This window comes from Henckelia pumila, chromosome 1 (genome assembly GCF_033568475.1).
Source record: "Henckelia pumila isolate YLH828 chromosome 1, ASM3356847v2, whole genome shotgun sequence".
Taxonomy (NCBI): Eukaryota; Viridiplantae; Streptophyta; class Magnoliopsida; order Lamiales; family Gesneriaceae; genus Henckelia; species Henckelia pumila.
The window spans coordinates 132872226-132891041 of record NC_133120.1 but is presented as its reverse complement, the minus strand read 5'-3'; the positions used below and the strand labels follow the sequence as shown (position 1 = coordinate 132891041).

At 37.7% G+C, this 18816-nt stretch overlaps 1 protein-coding gene across 1 annotated transcript; it reads left to right on the top strand.

Moving 5' to 3' along the window:
* The first annotated feature begins 9089 nt into the window (after positions 1–9089).
* LOC140874027 (uncharacterized) lies at positions 9090–9782 on the top strand. Its single transcript, XM_073277309.1, has 2 exons — positions 9090–9306; positions 9580–9782. Exons 1-2 carry the CDS (start codon positions 9090–9092, stop codon positions 9780–9782), a joined length of 420 nt encoding a protein of 139 aa, XP_073133410.1.
* Positions 9783–18816: the final 9034 nt, after the last annotated feature.

Sequence of the window (18816 nt, the reverse complement as noted above, 5' to 3'; positions counted from 1 at the left end):
ACTGATGATACCCGGATCTCAAATCAATCTTGGAATACACGGATGAACCCTGCAAATGATCAAATAAATCATCTATTCTAGGAAGTGGATATTTATTCTTTACCGTTGCCTTGTTCAGTTGCCGATAGTCAATGCAAAGTCTCATTGATCCGTCCTTATTTCGTACAAATAGAACCTAAGCACCCCAGGGTGAAATGCTCGGTCTAATGTACCCTTTTGCTAGAAGATCTTCCAACTGCTCTTTCAATTCTTTCAATTCAACTGGTGTCATTCTGTAAGGTGCTTTAGAAATCGGTAACATACCTGGAATAAATTTAATACTGAAGTCTATCTCCCGAGCTGGAGGTAATCCCAAAATCTCATCTGGAAACACATCAACAAATTCACTAACCACTGGAAAATCAGTCAATTCTGGGCTAGTTTTTAGCACATCTACTGCATACACAAGGAATCCCTCTGCTCCTTTACCTGCTATAACATCGTCAGGTGCTGCCTGAGCCTACTCTTCAGTCAAGGAAAAGACTCGAGCTTGTTTTCTCGGAGGTTGAATCGCTATTTGGCTACCTCCTGGTCTATTTTTTTGCTGAGGCTATGGCTGGAATGAGTGAACAGAAGATGCTTGCCTTTCAGGCTGAGTCACTGATCGTGATGACTCTGCACCTTGAGATCTCATAGAACCATGCTGTGGACATACTTTGGCAAAACGTCCTGGCTGATGGCATATATTGCAACTTCCAAACACACCTTTGCACTGATCACTGGGATGTCTCCCTCCACATTTGGTGAAATACACTCCTGTGTAGCCTGAATTGACCAGAATTGCTCTGTCTTAGCCCACTGGAGCTGGATGAACTGCTCCCTGATTTCTTAAAATGCTTTCATCTTGGCTTCGGAAAATCCTTTCTACCACTGCTGCTGCTACCTCCCTCAAATCTGGGAGATGGTTGCTGAAACTGAGCTGGGGGTTGTGGTTGTCGTTGAGGTTGTGCACCAAAAAATGCTCCTCTTTGCTTAATCAGACCGGCCTCTGCTCTCTTTGCCCTATCAAGTGCATCAACAAAGTTGTTAGGCCTTGCAGAGTTCACCAATGTAAATACATCTTGATTCAGTCCATTGATGAACTGATCAGCTTTTGCCTCTTCATTCTCAGTTACGTGTGGAGAAAATTTCAACAAGGTAGAAAACTTGGCCACATACTCTTCTATATTTAGATTCCCTTGTTTCAGATTTGCAAACTCTACACCCTTGTCTTTTCTGTATGCTACAGGAAAGAAACGTTGATCAAATTAAGTTTTAAATATCTTTCAGGTAATAGTCATACCTCGGTTCTCAATAGCTCTTTTGATTTTAATCTACCAACTTTTTGAAAAATCTTGCAATTGATGCCCAATCAGTCGGATTCGTCTATCATCTCCATAATAAAGGGAATCAAACAGCATCTCAATATCTTCTAACCAGCCTTCACATTCAACTGAGTTCTCAGTTCCTTTCAAGGCAGGCTGCTTGAAAGATTGAAACCTCTTTTGTAAGGTTTCCATAGGTGTTGCTGTAACATCCATCGGATCGTTGGATGTACTGCCCTATTTTGGTCTAGGAGCTTCCATGGGTTGTTGTACATTTGCCTATTTTTGCTGAGAAATGGCCACTGTCTGTCTAGTAATCGGTGCTCGACAAGGAGGCATATCTGATATTCAAAAAGATTAGTGCACAAGTCTAAATCATACTTAGAAATTATGGTCTCATCCTTCTCTGATCGGTATTCTCATGCATTCTCATGAGAATTCACGTTATGATCGAGGACAACTTCTAGAACATGTTCTCAAATAAAGCATGCTTAAAAATATAAATCACATAATCATGTAATCATATAATTCTGAAAATAGTAAAGCATGCTCGCATATAATTCATGTAATCAACAATGAATTTAATCTTATGCGAAATAAATCAATCAAAAGGACTCGATCTACCCCGCTCACTCATCTCTAATCAGTTCAAAACTTATGCTCTGATACCATTTGTTGTGGGCACCTCGGGTGCTAATCTCAATTCAAAACATACAATCAATGTTTATCGAAATCGGGCAAAAAAAAAAGAAGCAACAAAAATTAAATTTGAAGGGACCATGGCACCATGGTGCCATGCATAGGCGCGGGCACGCCTAGGTTGCTGCGCGGGCGCACCGCGCCTTCGAGTTTCCTCCATGCTCATCTGAAAATTGAAGGTTTTGCCCCTATTTTGATCTTTAAACATCATCTAACATGTATATCTTGATTCCAACAGCAAAACGGAAGAGAAACAGGCAATATAACACGATGTTTAAGGATCCAAAACTAAACAAGTTGTTAGTACATCTCATGCCAGGAAATTCATCATACTTGTTGTTATTCAAACCATACATCTAGTCTTGCTAAATTTCATACAAACTCTTAACTACAGTTTACACATAAAGTTCTTGACAACAACTTCTACAACTCTAACCCGAAGTCACCACATCTAACTCTATCTCGTTCTTTTACGGTTGTCTTTGACTTGTTCTTGCCCCACATACTGCCATGCACACATACAAATAAAGCAATAACTGGATAACTCCGGTAAAAATTACATTCCCAATATAAACAACATGAACATACATAGCATTTAACGGCATTAACCATATAATTATCTCAATAGGCATATAAATCATAAAACTTCTATTATAAGCAAAACCTATTGCAATGCATGATTTAAAATCTGCTATCTCAAGCTATATTGGTTCTTGGGATCCCGGGTAAGAAGAACACAACCACTCTCCCACCTACTCTCCCATTTGAGGTGGCTTCAAGTTCTTTTTCCCGGATTTTGGCACACTATATCGAGATTCTTACAATAGGAGTCGATCTATCTCCTATGTTCCTCGATATAAGTCCAAACATCTGTACTCTTTTGACGTATCTGCCATTCAAAATCTCAAAGGATTTTTGGCTCAATATCAATGCAACAAGTCTATTGATAATTGTGTTTGTGATGCATATTTTAATGTCATTCAGTTGTTGTTTTGCATTTGTTTCTGTGCTTTAATTACATATTTTGTGTCTACATGATTTGTTTCCCGGTTTTTCTATGTAAGGTGTGCATTTTGGAGGATGTATGGATGGAACCTTGGAGCAAGGGAAATGCTGCAAAGATTTTAAAGAAAATTTGACCGCTCGATCTGCAAATTTCTACCGATCGAGCGGTCATGTGAAGGAAAAAGCAGATTCGGAAGAAAAGTTGGCCGCATGAATTTTAAGAATAGTAGGATTACAATTTTGGTCTCGCTCGATCGGTCAATCTTTACCGATCGAGCGAGCAGGTCTGTTCGGGAAGAGTTATTAATTTTGGACTCTAGCCTTTTATTAGGTCTTTTATTCCATTTTTCAGATATGATTATCAGACTTTGAAGTTGTTCCTTGGCGTCTAGGTTTTGCGTTCTATCTTTTTCTTACAATCTCTTCTTTTCTTTTGATTTTTCTTCGGTTTTTCATGAATCGTTGCGGCTAAACCTTAGAACTTGGTTGAGGAAGACAAGCCCTTGATTTTGTTTATTCATGAGATTTTAATTTTCAGTGTTTAATCCTTATTAAGTATCAAAAGTTGTTCTGATTTATTTCATGCTTGTATGTGAGATTTTTGGATTGGCCATCTTAGGATTTTTCTATACAATCTACTTCTAAATTAGTATTCAAATCCGTAATTGTTTGAATCGACTAATTTTCGAAGCAACTATTCTTGATATTTTTCCGCTTGTGAATTTATTAAATTGTAGGAACAATAATTGAATAGACTAAATACATCCGCTTGTGTATGTGTTCTCTAGATTCGTCAGTTTTGCTAGTTTGCATGCTATCGCAAATTTAAATCTAATCGCTTGTATTGGGTTAATTCATTGGTAAGGGTTAATTTAAAACGCTTGTGTCTAGTTAACTAAGAATAAGATGAAACATGAATTTGATTTTCAATGATGAATATTCAATGAGAATTAATTATTTTTAGGGAATCGATGATCGAGTGAATAACTTCAAGGGTGTAGTCGACCGATACCAAGACTTGTTTCTCATTGATTTCTTCGTTCTAATTGCAATCTTTCATGATAGTAATAATATTTATTTTTAATTGTTTAAATTTTCGGTAGTTAATCTCAAATTCAAAACACCCCATTTTACTTTATTTTTAGAACACATAAATTTCCCTTTCCTCGTGGAAACGATCCCTACTCTCACTACTGCATATCTTATTTATCTGAGTTGAGTCGGGTAATTTTGACGTGACACGATTAATAGCTACCAAATTTTGGCGCCGTTGTCGAGGAACGGTGTTTAATTTTTGTGTTCTTTTTATTTGGTTTAATCTCACTCTTTCTTCTTTTCTTTGTTTCAAGTTTTCTCTATTGTTCATGCTTTCAGGTGACTCTTCTGATGAAGAATTCCCCTGCGACCCGAAGATCAAAATAACTCTGCACAAGCGAAGGAGAGAAGTTCGTAGGAAACATGAAGAGGACGAAACTCGAACAGAAATTCCTGAGGAAGAAATGGCTGCCAACGCAAATCTGAGCCTAAGACAATTGGGCACTCCTGATCCAAATCAACACCTTTTATGCATTACTTTTTCTACTTTTGAAAATAATGCTACTTTTGAGCTTAAATCTGGATTAATTCATTTGTTACCCTCTTTTCATGGTCTTGCAGGTGAGGACCCTAACAAGTACTTGATGGAATTCCATGTGGTTTGCACGAGTATGAAACCCCATGGAGTCACAGAGGATCATATCCAACTGAAAGCCTTTCCTTTTTCTTTGAAAAGTGCTGCTAAGGATTGACTGTATTATTTACCCTCTGGAACCATCACGACTTGAACTGAGATGAATAGAATTTTTTTGGAGAAATACTTCCCAGATTCTAGAGTAGCGAACATCAAGAAAGAGATCTATGGGTGCAAGCAATTTGCAAGGGAGTCACTTTACGAATATTGGGAGCGGTTCAAAAATATTGTTGCTAGCTGTCCGCAACATCATATAAGTGAAAACTTGTTGATTCAATATTGCTATGAAGGTTTGTTACCTCATGAAAGGAGCATGTTAGATGCGGCCAGTGGAGGAGTTTTTGTGGATAAAACTCCAGTGCAAGCAAGGAATCTGATAGAGAATATGGCTGCCAATTCTCAGCAATTTGGCACCAACCGAATTGAGCCTACACCTAAGAAGAATAGTGAGGTAAATGTCTCTTCTCTTTAGCAAAAATTGATTGAACTGACATCTCTTGTTCTTCAGATGGCTGTAGGGAATGGACAGACTGCAAAGCAATGTGGAATTTGCGCTGCAGTGGGACATGCTACTGATATGTGTCCTACACTTCAAGAGGAATTGGTCGAACAGGTTAATGCTACTGGCGGATTTCCTGGACCACTACAGCGGAAGTATGATCCGTATTCCAACACATACAATCCAGGTTGGAAGGATCATCCAAATTTTATATACGAAAACCCTTCGGCGAATCAACTTGGACCTCAAGCACCACCACAAAATCAAGCTTATAGGCCACCGTATCCTCCACAACAGCAGCGTCCGCAAATTCCAGCGCCAGGTGAGTTTCTTGAAAACATAGTTAAGGATATTGCAACTAATACTCTAACTTTCCAACAGGAAAACCGAGCAAGAATCCAGAACTTGAATACCTAGATGGGACAGCTCGCCACTGCAATCAACAAATTGGAATCACAACATTCCAATGCCTTGCCATCCCAAACAATTTTTAACCCAAGAGAGAATGCGAGTGCAATTACTTTAAAAAGTGGGAAGGAGTTGAAAATCAAGGAGAAGGAATTTGAAGCTTCATCCAATGATGAGAAAGTTGAAGAGAAAAAAGTGGAAGATAAAGAGGCAACTCAGGAAGAAGCGCAAAAAGGTAAGTTTCCTCCTCTCTCTGAATATAAGCATGTGGCCCCTTTTTCCATAGCACTTAAGGAGTCTAGAAAATATGAAGGGATAAAGGAACTTTATGAAACTTTTTGTAGATGTGAGATAAACATTCCATTGCTAGATGCTATTAAGCAGGTACCTCGATACGCGAAGTTCTTGAAGGAATTGTGCACATCAAAGAGGAAGAAAACACTGAAGGGTTGTCAGAAAGTGGAGTTAGGTGAGAATGTATCTGCGGTGATCCAAAGGAAATTGTCTGCCAAAAGCAAGGATCCAGGTATGTTTTCTATTCCATGAACTATAGGGAATGTTAGACTTGAGAATGCCATGTTAGATCTAGGAGCATCGATCAATGTTATGCCATATTCCATTTATGCTTCCTTAAAACTTGGTCCTTTGAATAAAACTGGAATTGTCATACAGTTAGCTGATAGGTCTAATGCATACCCTAGGGGATTAGTGGAAGATGTGTTAGTGCAAGTAAATAACTTGATATTTCCTGCGGATTTTTATGTCCTTGACATGGAAAACGGTGATCACAATAGTCCTATTCTGTTAGGCAGACCATTCTTGAAAACATCGATGACTAAAATTGATGTTCACAGTGGCACACTCACTATGAAATTTGATGGTGAGGTTGTAAAGTTTAATATTTATGATGCCATGAGATTTCCTAACAGTGATGATTGTGTTTATTCTGTCGATATTGTGGATTACTTGGCACAAAAATATTGTGAGCATGCATGAAAAGATGAGCTAGAGGTGACTATTATCGCACCCGATCATCAAGATGAGGATGGAATTGGACGAAGTGAAGAAGCACAAGAAATTGATAACATTCTGAACAGTGCTCCTGAGCTACCTCAGTCAAGTAATGTTTCTTATTTATCTTTACCAATTTCTAATACTCGGAGCCTTCCATCTGTTTTGCAGGCACCAATGGTTGAACTGAAAACGCTTCCCAAACATCTTAAGTATGTTTTCCTTGGAGAAGGAGGAACATTACCAGTTATCATCTCCAACATTTTGGAGGCCGAACAAGAGGAGCAATTGGTCAAAGTCTTAAGGAAGCACAAGACTGCTATTGGGTGGACCATAGCAGATATCAAGGGAATCAGCCCTTCTACGTGCATGCACAGGATTCTAATGGAGGAAGGAGCGAATCCCTTGCGTCAACCGCAAAGAAAGTTGAACCCACCTATGATGGAGGTGGTGAAGGCTGAAATTTTGAAACTTCTTGAAGTAGAAGTGATCTGCCCAATTTCTGACAGTCAGTGGGTCAGTCCGATCCAAGTGGTGCACAAGAAAACCGGGATTACTGTTGTAAAGAACAAGGATGACGAATTGGTTCCCACCCGTATTCAAAATGGGTGGAGGGTTTGTATAGACTATAGGAAGCTAAATGCTGGAACCCGAAAGGACCACTTTCCTTTGCCCTTTATTGATCAAATGATTGAAAGGTTAGCATGTCATTCTTACTATTGTTTTCTTGATGGGTATTCTGGTTATTTTAAATCACGATTGCGCCAGAAGATCAGGAAAAGACGACATTCACTTGACCATTCGGAACCTTTGCATATCAACACATGCCCTTTGGACTCTGTAATGCACCGACCACATTCCAACGGTGTTTGGTTGGCATTTTTTTGACTATATTGAGCATATCTTAGAGGTTTTTATGGTTGATTTTACTGTCTATGGTGATTCATTCGAAAAATGTATGTCTAACCTTGCTCTTGTCCTTAAGAGATGTGTCGAAACCAACCTAGTTCTAAATTTTGAAAAGTGTCATTTTATGGTTGGGCAAGGTATTGTTTTGGGTCATGTCGTCTCATCTAAGGGGATAGAGGTAGATAAAGCTAAAATTGATATTATTCAGTCTCTACCTTACCCCGCAAGTGTGCAGGAAGTGCGTTCTTTTCTTGGCCATGCAGGTTTTTACAAGAGATACATTCAGGACTTCGCCAAGATCGCATCCCCTATGTGCAAACTTTTGCAAAAAGATGTGTTGTTTGAATTTGATGAGTCATGCAAAGCATCTTTTGATAAACTTAAAGACGCATTGACATCTGCACTGATCATCCAACCACCGAACTGGAGCAACCCATTTGAGATCATGTGTGATTCCAGCGACTATGTTGTAGGAGCGGTGTTGGGATAGAAAGTTGGGAAAGCATCGCATGCTATCTACTATGCCTCGCGTATTCTGAACGATTCCCAACGGAATTATTCTACCACATAAAAGGAGCATTTGGCTGTATTTTTTGCTTTAGAAAAATTTTGTTCTTATTTACTTGGTGCTAAAGTTATTGTTTATTCTGATCATGCAGCTCTTCGTTTTTTGATGGCGAATAAGAAGGAAAAACCAAGGCTAATAAGATGGATACTACTCTTGAGCGAATTTGATGTGGAAATCAAAGACAAAAGCGGAAGGGAGAATCGAGTCGCTGACCACTTGAGCCATCTAGTTCATATTGATGAGGAGCAGAGCTTGCGAGAAGAATTTCCTGATGAAATATTTTTTTCAACAAGAACAGAATTACCATGGTACGGACATATTGTAAATTATTTAGTTACTAAAGGGTTTCCCTCTGAATTTTCCAAGTCACAAAAGTAAAAAGTGAGAAGCGATGCTAAGTATTTTGTGTGGGATGATCCATACTTGTGGAAACACTGCGCCAATCAATTCATATGACGATGTGTATCTGCAAGCGAGGTAATCCCTATTCTCACATTTTGTCACTCTTATGCTTGTGGTGGTCACTTTGGAGCAAAAAGAACAGCGAGGAAGGTGTTGGGCTGCGGATTTTTCTGGTCATCCCTATTTCGAGACGCTTACGTTTTCTGTAAGTCATGCGCTCAATGCCAGAAGATAGGTAATATATCCCAGCGCAAGGAGATACCTCGGAAAACTATTTTAATTTGTGAAATTTTCAATGTTTGGGGCATCGACTTCATGAGACCTTCTCCTAGTTCGTATTGATTTATATATATATTACTTGCTGTGGATTATATCTCAAAATGGGTGGAATCAAAGGCCACCCGTACCGAGGATTCTAAAGTGGTTGCAGAGTTTATCAAACACAATATTTTCTATAGGTTTGGGATTCCACGAGTCATCATCAGTGATTAAGGAACGCACTTCTGCAACCGAACTATGGCGAATTTGCTGAAAAAGTACCATGTGATGCACAAGATCTCCACTGCATATAATCCACAATCCAATTGTCAACCTGAAGTTTCGAACAGAGAGATCAAGTCTATCTTAGAGAAAATAGTGAATCCGACAAGGAAGAACTGGAGCTTGCGATTGGACGATGATCTGTGGGCTTACAGAACCGCATTTAAGACGCTAATTGGCATGTCCCCATATCGTATAATTTTCGGGAAACCATGCCATCTACCCGCAGAATTGGAGCACAGAGCTTATTGGGCTATCAAGAACTTTAATATGCAGATGGATTAGAGTGGCGAGCATCGAAAGCTGCAGTTGCAAGAATTAGAAGAGATACACAATGATGCATATTCCAGCTAAAAAATCTATAAGGACAAGACAAAGGCCTTCCATGACAAGATGATTTCTAGACGGGAATTCGAAGTCGGTCATAAAGTTCTGCTCTATCACTCACGACTTAAATTATTTCCAGGTAAGTTGCGTTCTAGATGGATTGGGCCGTTTGTTATTAATAATTTCTTTACTCATGGTGCAGTGGAGATACAGAGCTTGGAGACCTCGAAAATATTTATGATTAATGGACAGCGTTTGAAACATTATCATGAAGGGGTCCAAGGAAATGATGGAGAGAATGAGCATGAGCTAACACTTGATGCTCCGCCAGATGTCGAATAAATCGCAGCATGTAGTCGATCTATAGACTGACTGTCAATTTAGCGCTGACTAGGAGACAACCCAGTGATTTTTGTTTCCACTCCCTTGTTTTAATTTTTCTAGTTTTTGTTATTTTCATGTTTTTATTTATTTATTTTGTTTTTTTCGGAAAGTAGAAAATCCAAAAATATTTTGAATTTTTTTTTGGCTCGCTTGCTCGATCGGTCAAGTTATACCGATCGAGCGAGCACTCTTTTGGTGCAGGAAGAGAGTTTCATGTTTTTTTCTTGCTCAATCCGTAGAATTCTACCGATCGAGCGAGAGCATTTTTGGTAGGACAGTAAGTTTGAATATTTTTGCTCGGTCGGTCAATCCTTACCGATCAAGCGAGACACTTTTTACGCGATTTCAATCGTGATTCCTCTTCTCTCCTCTCTTATTCTCTCCTCTCTATTATTTCTAAATCCCTAACCCCCAAATTCTTACACACTCAATTTCTCACCAATTCTTATTCTTTGCGCACAGGAACAAATCGGCTGCCACACAACTTCACTCCGGTTATCACCTCCGTTCACTCTCTTGCACAGATATCTGCCGTGACGTACACCTCCACATCGGCCCTGTTCTGCCGCCTCTGAATTTTTTTTTTTCACCTACTATCTGCTGCTATGATGTTTAGCCGGTCTTCTTCTTCGGCTAGCTCTCATGTCGTATACATCCATCTCGCATCGGACAGCACCTCCACCTTGCCCCTGTCGCGCCGGTCTTCTTCTCCGACCCTTGCGCTCCGGTATCTGTTCTCTACTTTTGATTACTCATGGGACCAAATAAAGTTTGATACTCCGGCGAATCATCTTCTCAAGGCGCAGCGACAGCCCGTTCTTCCCAAAACCTTGCCGAAAACTTCGTCAATCAAGAGGCTCGTGATCGATACGATCACGTAAAAGTAAACCGCTCTCCTATTCTCGAGCATGGATTTGAATTGGAATTTTGTGATAGTGAGGTATTCCGTTTCTTTCAAGAACGTGGTTGGGAAGTATTTTGCAAGCAACCTCCTCCTGCTGTTGTCCCAATTGTGCATGAATTCTATGCAAACGCAGCGGAGAGGATGGATAGTAAAGCTTTTGTCAGGGGGAAATTGATCTTGATATGGGTTGGCCAATAAATGTGGGACGCGTGATTCACAGCGAGATCCATCGGTCGATTGATTCCGCCACCTTGGGTCTCTACTTCCCGATGATTATCACTTCCTTGTGTATCCGTGCTGGTGTTCCCATTCGTTCCGATAAAGAATGGTTGCCACCCAAGCGACCTGTGGACGCAGCTGCAGTTGAGGCCAAGAGAGTCTATAGAGTCAAACACTTTGTGCAGGACGGTCGATTTGTTCTTTGTCCGAACCACCCAAGGCCACCTCCGCCTCCTCGTCGCTCCCAGGCCGATTCCATCCGCGAGCTTACATCCTATGCCCATCACCAGAATGAATTTAATATTGTGGCTGCTCACAACTCTCAAGCTCTGGACTCTCTCATTCGGGGTATATCTATGCATCTAGGCATTGATATGGCCTTTGTTCCTGCTGCTCTTCCATATCCTCCGCCTTTCTAGTTTCAGTACGCTGCTCCGGTTCCCCCTCCTGAGGCTGAAGAGGATGACGCCGCCAACCAGTAAACGAGGGGAGTTTCGTTTTGCATTTTTCATTGCATTGACATTTTGTTATTTGTTGTCTTTTGTGATTTGACGCATTGAGGGCAATGCTTCATTTAAGTGTAGGGGGGAGGTGCATTCATGACATTACCTTTGTTTTTGTTGAGTCGTTGCATTTAGTTTGTGAGTTGTTTGTTGTTGTTTCATATTTGTTCGAATGCATGAGTTGAGGTTGAAATTTTGCCTATGATGAGGAAGTTGAGAAAAAAAAAACATGAAACTTTTGTGAAAATTTATACTCTTGATTATATATGAGAAACCATAGGTTGATTGTTGAATATTTCAAGCACACATGTTTAACCAGTGAAGTGTAGTGATGTATTAGATATTGTGGATGTCTATTGGACCATTGCACAATAATAGGTATTCGTGGAACTTGATAGTTTCTTGAATCTTGATGATTTCGTTTATAATCATATACACTCTTGGTCGCACCTTTTTTAATTTTTTATAAAGCTTTGATGAAAAATTGACTCCATCTGGGTTGTGAGCAAGATGATTGAAATCCTATTCGTCTTGTTTGTGGCTAAGTATGCGGATAAAATGGGGTTAAACTTTTGAAAAAAATTTTAAATAACAATTTCATCCGGTCTTGGAATGTGAATGAAATTCTATTCACTATTTCATAGCTAAGTTTACGGATCTAATGGGATTGTAGTTCCATCCGGGCTATAGACGAGGGGATTGAAATTCGAATCCTATCCAGTTATAGCTAAGTCTGCGGGTAATTATTGAGACTTAAAAATGTCGGGTGCAAAATCTGACGGTGCGTAATTTTATCTCAAGAGAGTTGTGTTGTGTTAAGAGATTGTTGAGAGGAGAGTTCTTGATTGTGAGACTTTCACTGAATTGTCTTAGGTCGGCGAAAAGTTTTGACACTTGTCTTGTTGAAGTTGCATGTAGCTAGGGTAACATGTCACACACGCACGTTCTCATTCGACTGAAGGTGTATCATTGATGATCGAGAATATGTATGAACTTGTTTTTGTGTGAAAAAACTTCTCTGAGGCTATGTTATGCATGATTCATCCTTGCTTATGTGTTTTTTGTGTTTTCATTTTGTTTTTTGCATGACTTGCTTGAGGGCGAGGAAGGAGTAAGTGTGGGGGAATTTGATAGTTGTGTTTGTGATGCATATTTTAATGTCATTCAATTGTTGTTTTGCATTTGTTTCTGTGTTTTAATTACGTATTTTGTTTGTATTGAATATTTTGTGTCTACATGATTTGTTTCCTGGTTTTTCTGTGCAGGGTGTGCGTTTTGGAGGACGTATGGATGGAAGCTTGGAGAAAGGGAAATGCTGCAAAGATTTTGAAGAAAAGTTGACCGCTCAATATGCAAATTTCTACCGATCGAGCGGTCATGTGAAGGAAAAAGCAGATTCGGAAGAAAAGTTGGCCGCTCGATCGGTTAACTTCTACCGATCGAACGGCCGCATGAATTTGAAGAATAGTAGGATTACAATTTTGGTCTTGCTCGATCGGTTAATCTTTACCGATCGAGCGAGTGGGTCTGTTCGGAAAGAGTTCTTAATTTTGGAAACTCTTTTATTTTGGAATCTAGCCTTTTATTAGGTCTTTTATTCCATTTTTTAGAGATGATTATCAGAATTTGAAGTTGTTCCTTGGCAGCTAGGTTTTGTGTTCTATCTTTTTCTTACAATTTCTTTTTTTTTTATTTTTCTTCCGTTTTTCATGAATCGTTGTGACTAAACCTTAGAACTTGGTTGAGGAAGACAAGCCCTTGATTTTGTTTATTCATGAGATTTTAATTTTCAGTGTTTAATTCTTATTAAGTATCAAAAGTTGTTCTGATTTATTTCATGCTTGTATGTGAGATTTTCGGATTGGCCATCTTATTATTTCGCTATACAATCTACTGCTAAATTAGTATTTAAATCCGTAATTATTTGAATCAACTAATTTGCGAAGCAACTACTCTTGATATTTTTCCGCTTGTGAATTTATTAAAGTGTAGGAACAAATTGACTAGACTAAATACATCCACTTGTGTATGTGTTGTCTAGATTCGTCAATTTCACTAGTTTGCATGCTATCGCGAATTTAAATTTAATCGCTTGTATTGGGTTAATTCATTAGTAAGGGTTAATTTAGAACTCTTGTGTCTAGTTAACTAAGATTAAGATGAAACAGGAATTTGATTTTCAATGATGAATATTCAATGAGAATTAATTATTTTTAGGAAACCGATGATCGAGTTAATAATTTCAAGGGTGTAGTCGACCGATACCAAGGCTTGTTTCTCATTGATTTCTTTGTTCTAATTTCAATCTTGCATGATAGTGATAATATTTATTTTAAATTATTTAAATTTTTTGTAGTTAATCTCAAACTCAAAACACCCCCTTTTACTTTATTTTTAGAACACATAAATTTCTCTTTCCTCGTGGGAACGATCCCTACTCTCACTACTGCATATCTTATTTATCTGAGTTGAGTCGGGTAATTTGGGCGTAACACGATTAAGTGCTACCATCTATATAAGCATAAGTCTAATCCAACGATATCAATACATGTTCATCTAGCAAGAATCAACATAAAGATCTCATTCAATCCACATCAATACAAGAAAGCATATAAACAAGTAAGTATGTGGTTTAAAGGCACTCAAGTGGATTTATCTTGATTGTTCAATCCCTTAAAATTTGATTTTGTCTTATACCTCTTTTTCTTGGGTTAAGGTTGTTGCAATTCTGAACAAGCTGCACAACAAAAGCTCAATCAAAAATCTGCTCAACCTTCCATCAATTGTCAAGGCATAAACTTCACAAACCTTGATCAATTCTATCCCGGTTCGAAGCTGACTTCCCGAGTTCGATAATCCTTCAATAAAATCTGAAAATATAGCATATCAAATTACTTATATCAGCAAAGAACTCACATAATACTCAGCTTAATCAAACTCTATCAAATCCTTGACCCGACGGCGTAACGGTACAAATTCGGTAACCTAAACTCATTTCTATCAAATCTATCAATCATATCTACATCAAACACATTTATACAAGCAATATATCATCAAAAAACCAGCATATAATATGATAGGAATTTCAAAAATAGGCTGGAAAAATCATAGCTAATTCAAACGGCATCCATTCTTTGATCCAACTTCGAAAATATGACTATCGAAAGCTCTAGAACACATATATCCAACCATAATCTTAGTTCAACATCTCCTCAAAATAAAAAAATGTTGGATCAAAATAATAATTACATCATATGATATCTCTTCTTGCAAGGATTCCAAAACTAGGCTTGGTTTTGAAATCGGACGGCCGGATCTTGAGAAATCAAGGATTGAAGATGAAATACAAATGAAGAATTGAAGCTCTCGGTTTCTTGGATGATGAAATCTGAATAAAATGAATACATAAACGTTGAAATATAATTCCCAAGCCAAGTGTCCCACTAACATTTCTCTATTTGCACTTTGGCCCTTGAAATCTTCACTATTTGCAAATCAATCCCTGTGCAATCTTTTTAATTCAATTTAAATCCTAAATAATTTAAGAATATTATAATTTAAATATAAACTCCAAAAATTCTCAAATTAAATATTCTCGAATTAAAATTAAATAATCTCGGGCCTTACAAATAGACTTTCAACAATTCATGCTCAGTTAAAGAAGAATTATGATCCAACCTCCAGAAAGACATATGAAGACAGAATTGTTTTCACTCAGTTGGATTCAGATCTTGCCTCATTGCAGCAATGGGTTTAGTTTTGGGAACAAGACCAATAAATTGTGATCCCTAAGCCCTACAAGTATCAAAGTTAAAATTGAAGAAAAAAATAGCTTCCCAACCAGCTCCACAAACAGACGAGTCTTCAGAACACACAATTGATCAAGTGTTTCAAGTAGTTGAGAAAGAAACTGATCCAGTGGATGAGGAACCTACAGTTCACCATAGTGAGAAAATGATAAATCCAATTCAAGACTTTCAAGTGAATTTATTGCAGCAGGTTACGAGCCATATTGAAACTCAAGAACAGTCGGAGACGACAGTTGATGAAGAAGTGAATTTTATTTATGAACCAATTTTGGACATACCAAGTACAGTTTTTGAACCATCTGTAGAATAATTTGTTGAAGAATCCAGTCTTGCCTTGTTAGTCTACAATGACTCTTTCACCAAGCTAGAAACTGTTTACATTCCTTCACTATTCTTCGTAGCAGCTGACTCTAAGTTTTAATTTTTAACTTCACCATTAGAGATTCATAGCCTAGAATAAAGCAATAGAATCAATGAGTCATTTGAAGTTGATGAAATACTTTAGTTTGTGCCAATCATGTCAACACATCCAACCGCGTACCAAACTGGAGAAGAAGACCCATCAGAATCAAATAAAAAAGGAAAATTGAGGTTGGAGGAAGTTGAATTTGATGACGAGAAAGATCTGAAATCTTTTTAGTCAAGTTGGATAAAGATAAAACCTTCATGACCAAGGCCAAACAATCTATCTACTTAAATTATCTTTGTCACAAAGGACCTTCGATTTCTTGCAAAGAAGAAATGCAAGCAGTAGAGCTGACTAAAAAAGAGACAGTTGATGACTTAAATATCACCTTAAATGGACTCAAGTCTTCATTGGTTTCACTCTTTGGGGATATTCAAGTGATCAAAAATGATCAAGGAAAATCTAGAGATCACATTTTAGCTATTCAAAACTCAATGACAAAAGAGGTAGTAATTCTACAGAGATAGTTCACCTTGTTGATCAAATCTCCGGACAAATTTAACCAAGTATGCTCTTCTCTATCTCAACTATAGCAATCTCATGAGTCACTTGAAATCAAAGTGGATACTATTTCCGCTCAAGTTCCCTCGTTGCAAGAATCCTTGACTAATAACTTCCATGTTATGTCCAATAAAATAAAATCCCTTTCATCTCTTACACGGAAATTTCTGAACAATCATATCAAATCTCCCAAGTACTCAGTCGAGATATAGCCATCAGGGCCAGTTCTTCTCCTAACAGTTGAGCACACAGCAATTATCGTCATTATCCAAGAGAGAAATTTAGTTTTGCTTGTTTTATCTACACACGTTTGCTGAAGTATCGTTATTACTACTATTGACTGGAATCTTATTCTCCTACAAGTGATTATTCTTCATATATCTTGTGTTTGTCAAAACGGAAAAACAAATAACAGTTTAGTTTAAAACTAAAGATGCATTTACTAAATTCTACAAAACAAAAGATAAGTTTTGTCAAAACTAAGTTTTCTCAAACTCCGAAAAGGGGGAAATTTTTTGGAGATTTTAAGTTTCGTTGTTTGCAAAATATTTGTCAATCGCATACCCAAACTACATTGCTAAACTGAATCAACCAAAGTTATTGAACTGCTCGCATCGTTGATCTAAAGTGGATAAGTAAACTGATCTTGCACCCAAACTGCAAAAGTTTATAAGAGTTTACTTACCCAGACTGATTTCTCAAGTTGCTGAACAACTATTATCACCAAATTGCTCTCAATCTATCATCTTGCCACAAACTGCTCTTGTCAGCCAACTGAAGTTCTCATAGATAGTTTACCAACATTCCGAGAATATTCAGTTTACAGTCAGTTTACCTCAGTGGATAAAGCCTTCCGTACACTGACAATGTGCAACAACCTTTGCGCACTCAGATTGTACTATTGCGGTAGAGAATGATGATGTGACATATACAAACAGTGCAACAGAAAGAATTTGAAGATATCAGATAATATTTAAAAATTATGACCGTTGGCACCCAATCCTATAAATAGGCAGCTTAATCAGTTTTGGTAAGAACTTGCAAGTATTGCACAAAAACTCGTATTTTAAGAAGTCTACCAAAAAGCTTTTAAAGTTCATCAAGCTAAACGGATCAATAACTTGAAGCACACATTCGCAGATATCATCCAATCATTGAAGGATCAATTTGTGCACTTATAATCGAGTTGTAAAAACTTTTTATTCAGTCTAGGATTGTTTCTATTGATTATATTTACTAGGAGATTTGAGATAGGCTTTGTGGTAAGTCCTATTGTTGGAGTAGGATTTTGCAAAGTGTTGTAAAATTTAAAGTCTTCAAGCGATATCCTTCCAATAAGGAAGAAATAGTGATATAGGAGTACTTAAATATCTGAACATCCAGAAATATCCAAGCGTGCCTTTCATTTCAGTTTACTTCATACATTAATCCTTGCATTCATTTTTACTTACTGAGTTTTATTTAAATCTCTACACCCTAAACCGGTCCTATCAAAGGTTTTCACAAGAAAACTTTGAACTTCATAACTTCTTTGCAAAATCCATAACCAAGACTATGGCTCACACCACTGCCTATCTTAGAACTTCTAGTATCTCAACTCAATAAGACTAAATCCATTAAAATTTCTTTTACAACTTGATAAACTTGCGCAAAATGATCCTACAATGATCAGATAAGTTCTTCAAATGTGTGTTTTGAGTTCTTGATCAGTTTTTCTGAGTAAACTTTGAAGGCTTTAGGTAAACTATTATATGCAAGAATAACAAGTGTAGCAATTGGGGGGGGGGGGGGGATCGTCCAAAACTAATTTTATAACATATTTATAGGTTTTGGTGCCAACGGTCATAAATATTTAAATAGTATTATGTTCCTCACATGATTTTCCCATTGCATTGTTTGTATTGCAATGTCAAAATTCTCTCTGATGATATAGTATGATTGTGTGTGCGGATGCGGTTTTGATGTGTCAGTGTATGAAAAACATTATTCAATAAGGTAGACTGATGATATTGACATCAATTGTCTATCTGTACTATATGTTGGTAGACTGAATTCATCAAATACTCTGAGTACAGTGCTTTAGTTTTGGTCTGAAATCTCCATTTTGGGTAGGTAAAATATTTAGTCCAGATAGCAGTTAGGTAGTGAATAGTTTACTGAACCAGTTTTGGTTTGTCTTGTCTAGTTCAGTTTGGGTAATGCAGTTTAGCTTTGAAATAATCTTTAAACACTGAAACTTAATTTATCCAATACAACCTCTTAGAAGTCAGTTGAAACAAGCTTGAGAAAAAATCTTCATCTACTATCGATTCATGATCTCCAACCGCTATCATAGCCTAGACATCTTTAGCGACTAAGATATTCTGCTCAGCAGTTCTGGAATCTATATTTCCAATGAAGAGCCTAGAAATCATTTGATTCAAGACGACTCAATCCTCTGAAATACTCCAACCCATTTTCCATCCTCCATGGCATAAATGGATTCAAAAGCCACATCGAGTGCGTTAATAATGTGTGCTGGTGTTGCAGTTGCAATTGTAGTATGATTCGATATGAAATTAAAAGTATTTAATGGTTGAGATTTGATTGC

What these genes read in the sequence shown, in the direction of transcription:
- LOC140874027 (XM_073277309.1), top strand. Translation starts at nt 9,090, where the DNA reads ATGGCGAATTTGCTGAAAAAGTACCATGTGATGCACAAGATCTCCACT. An exon ending in AATTGGCATGTCCCCATATC is followed by an intron (nt 9,307 to 9,579) that starts GTATAATTTTCG and finishes AATTATTTCCAG; the next exon opens with GTAAGTTGCGTTCTAGATGG.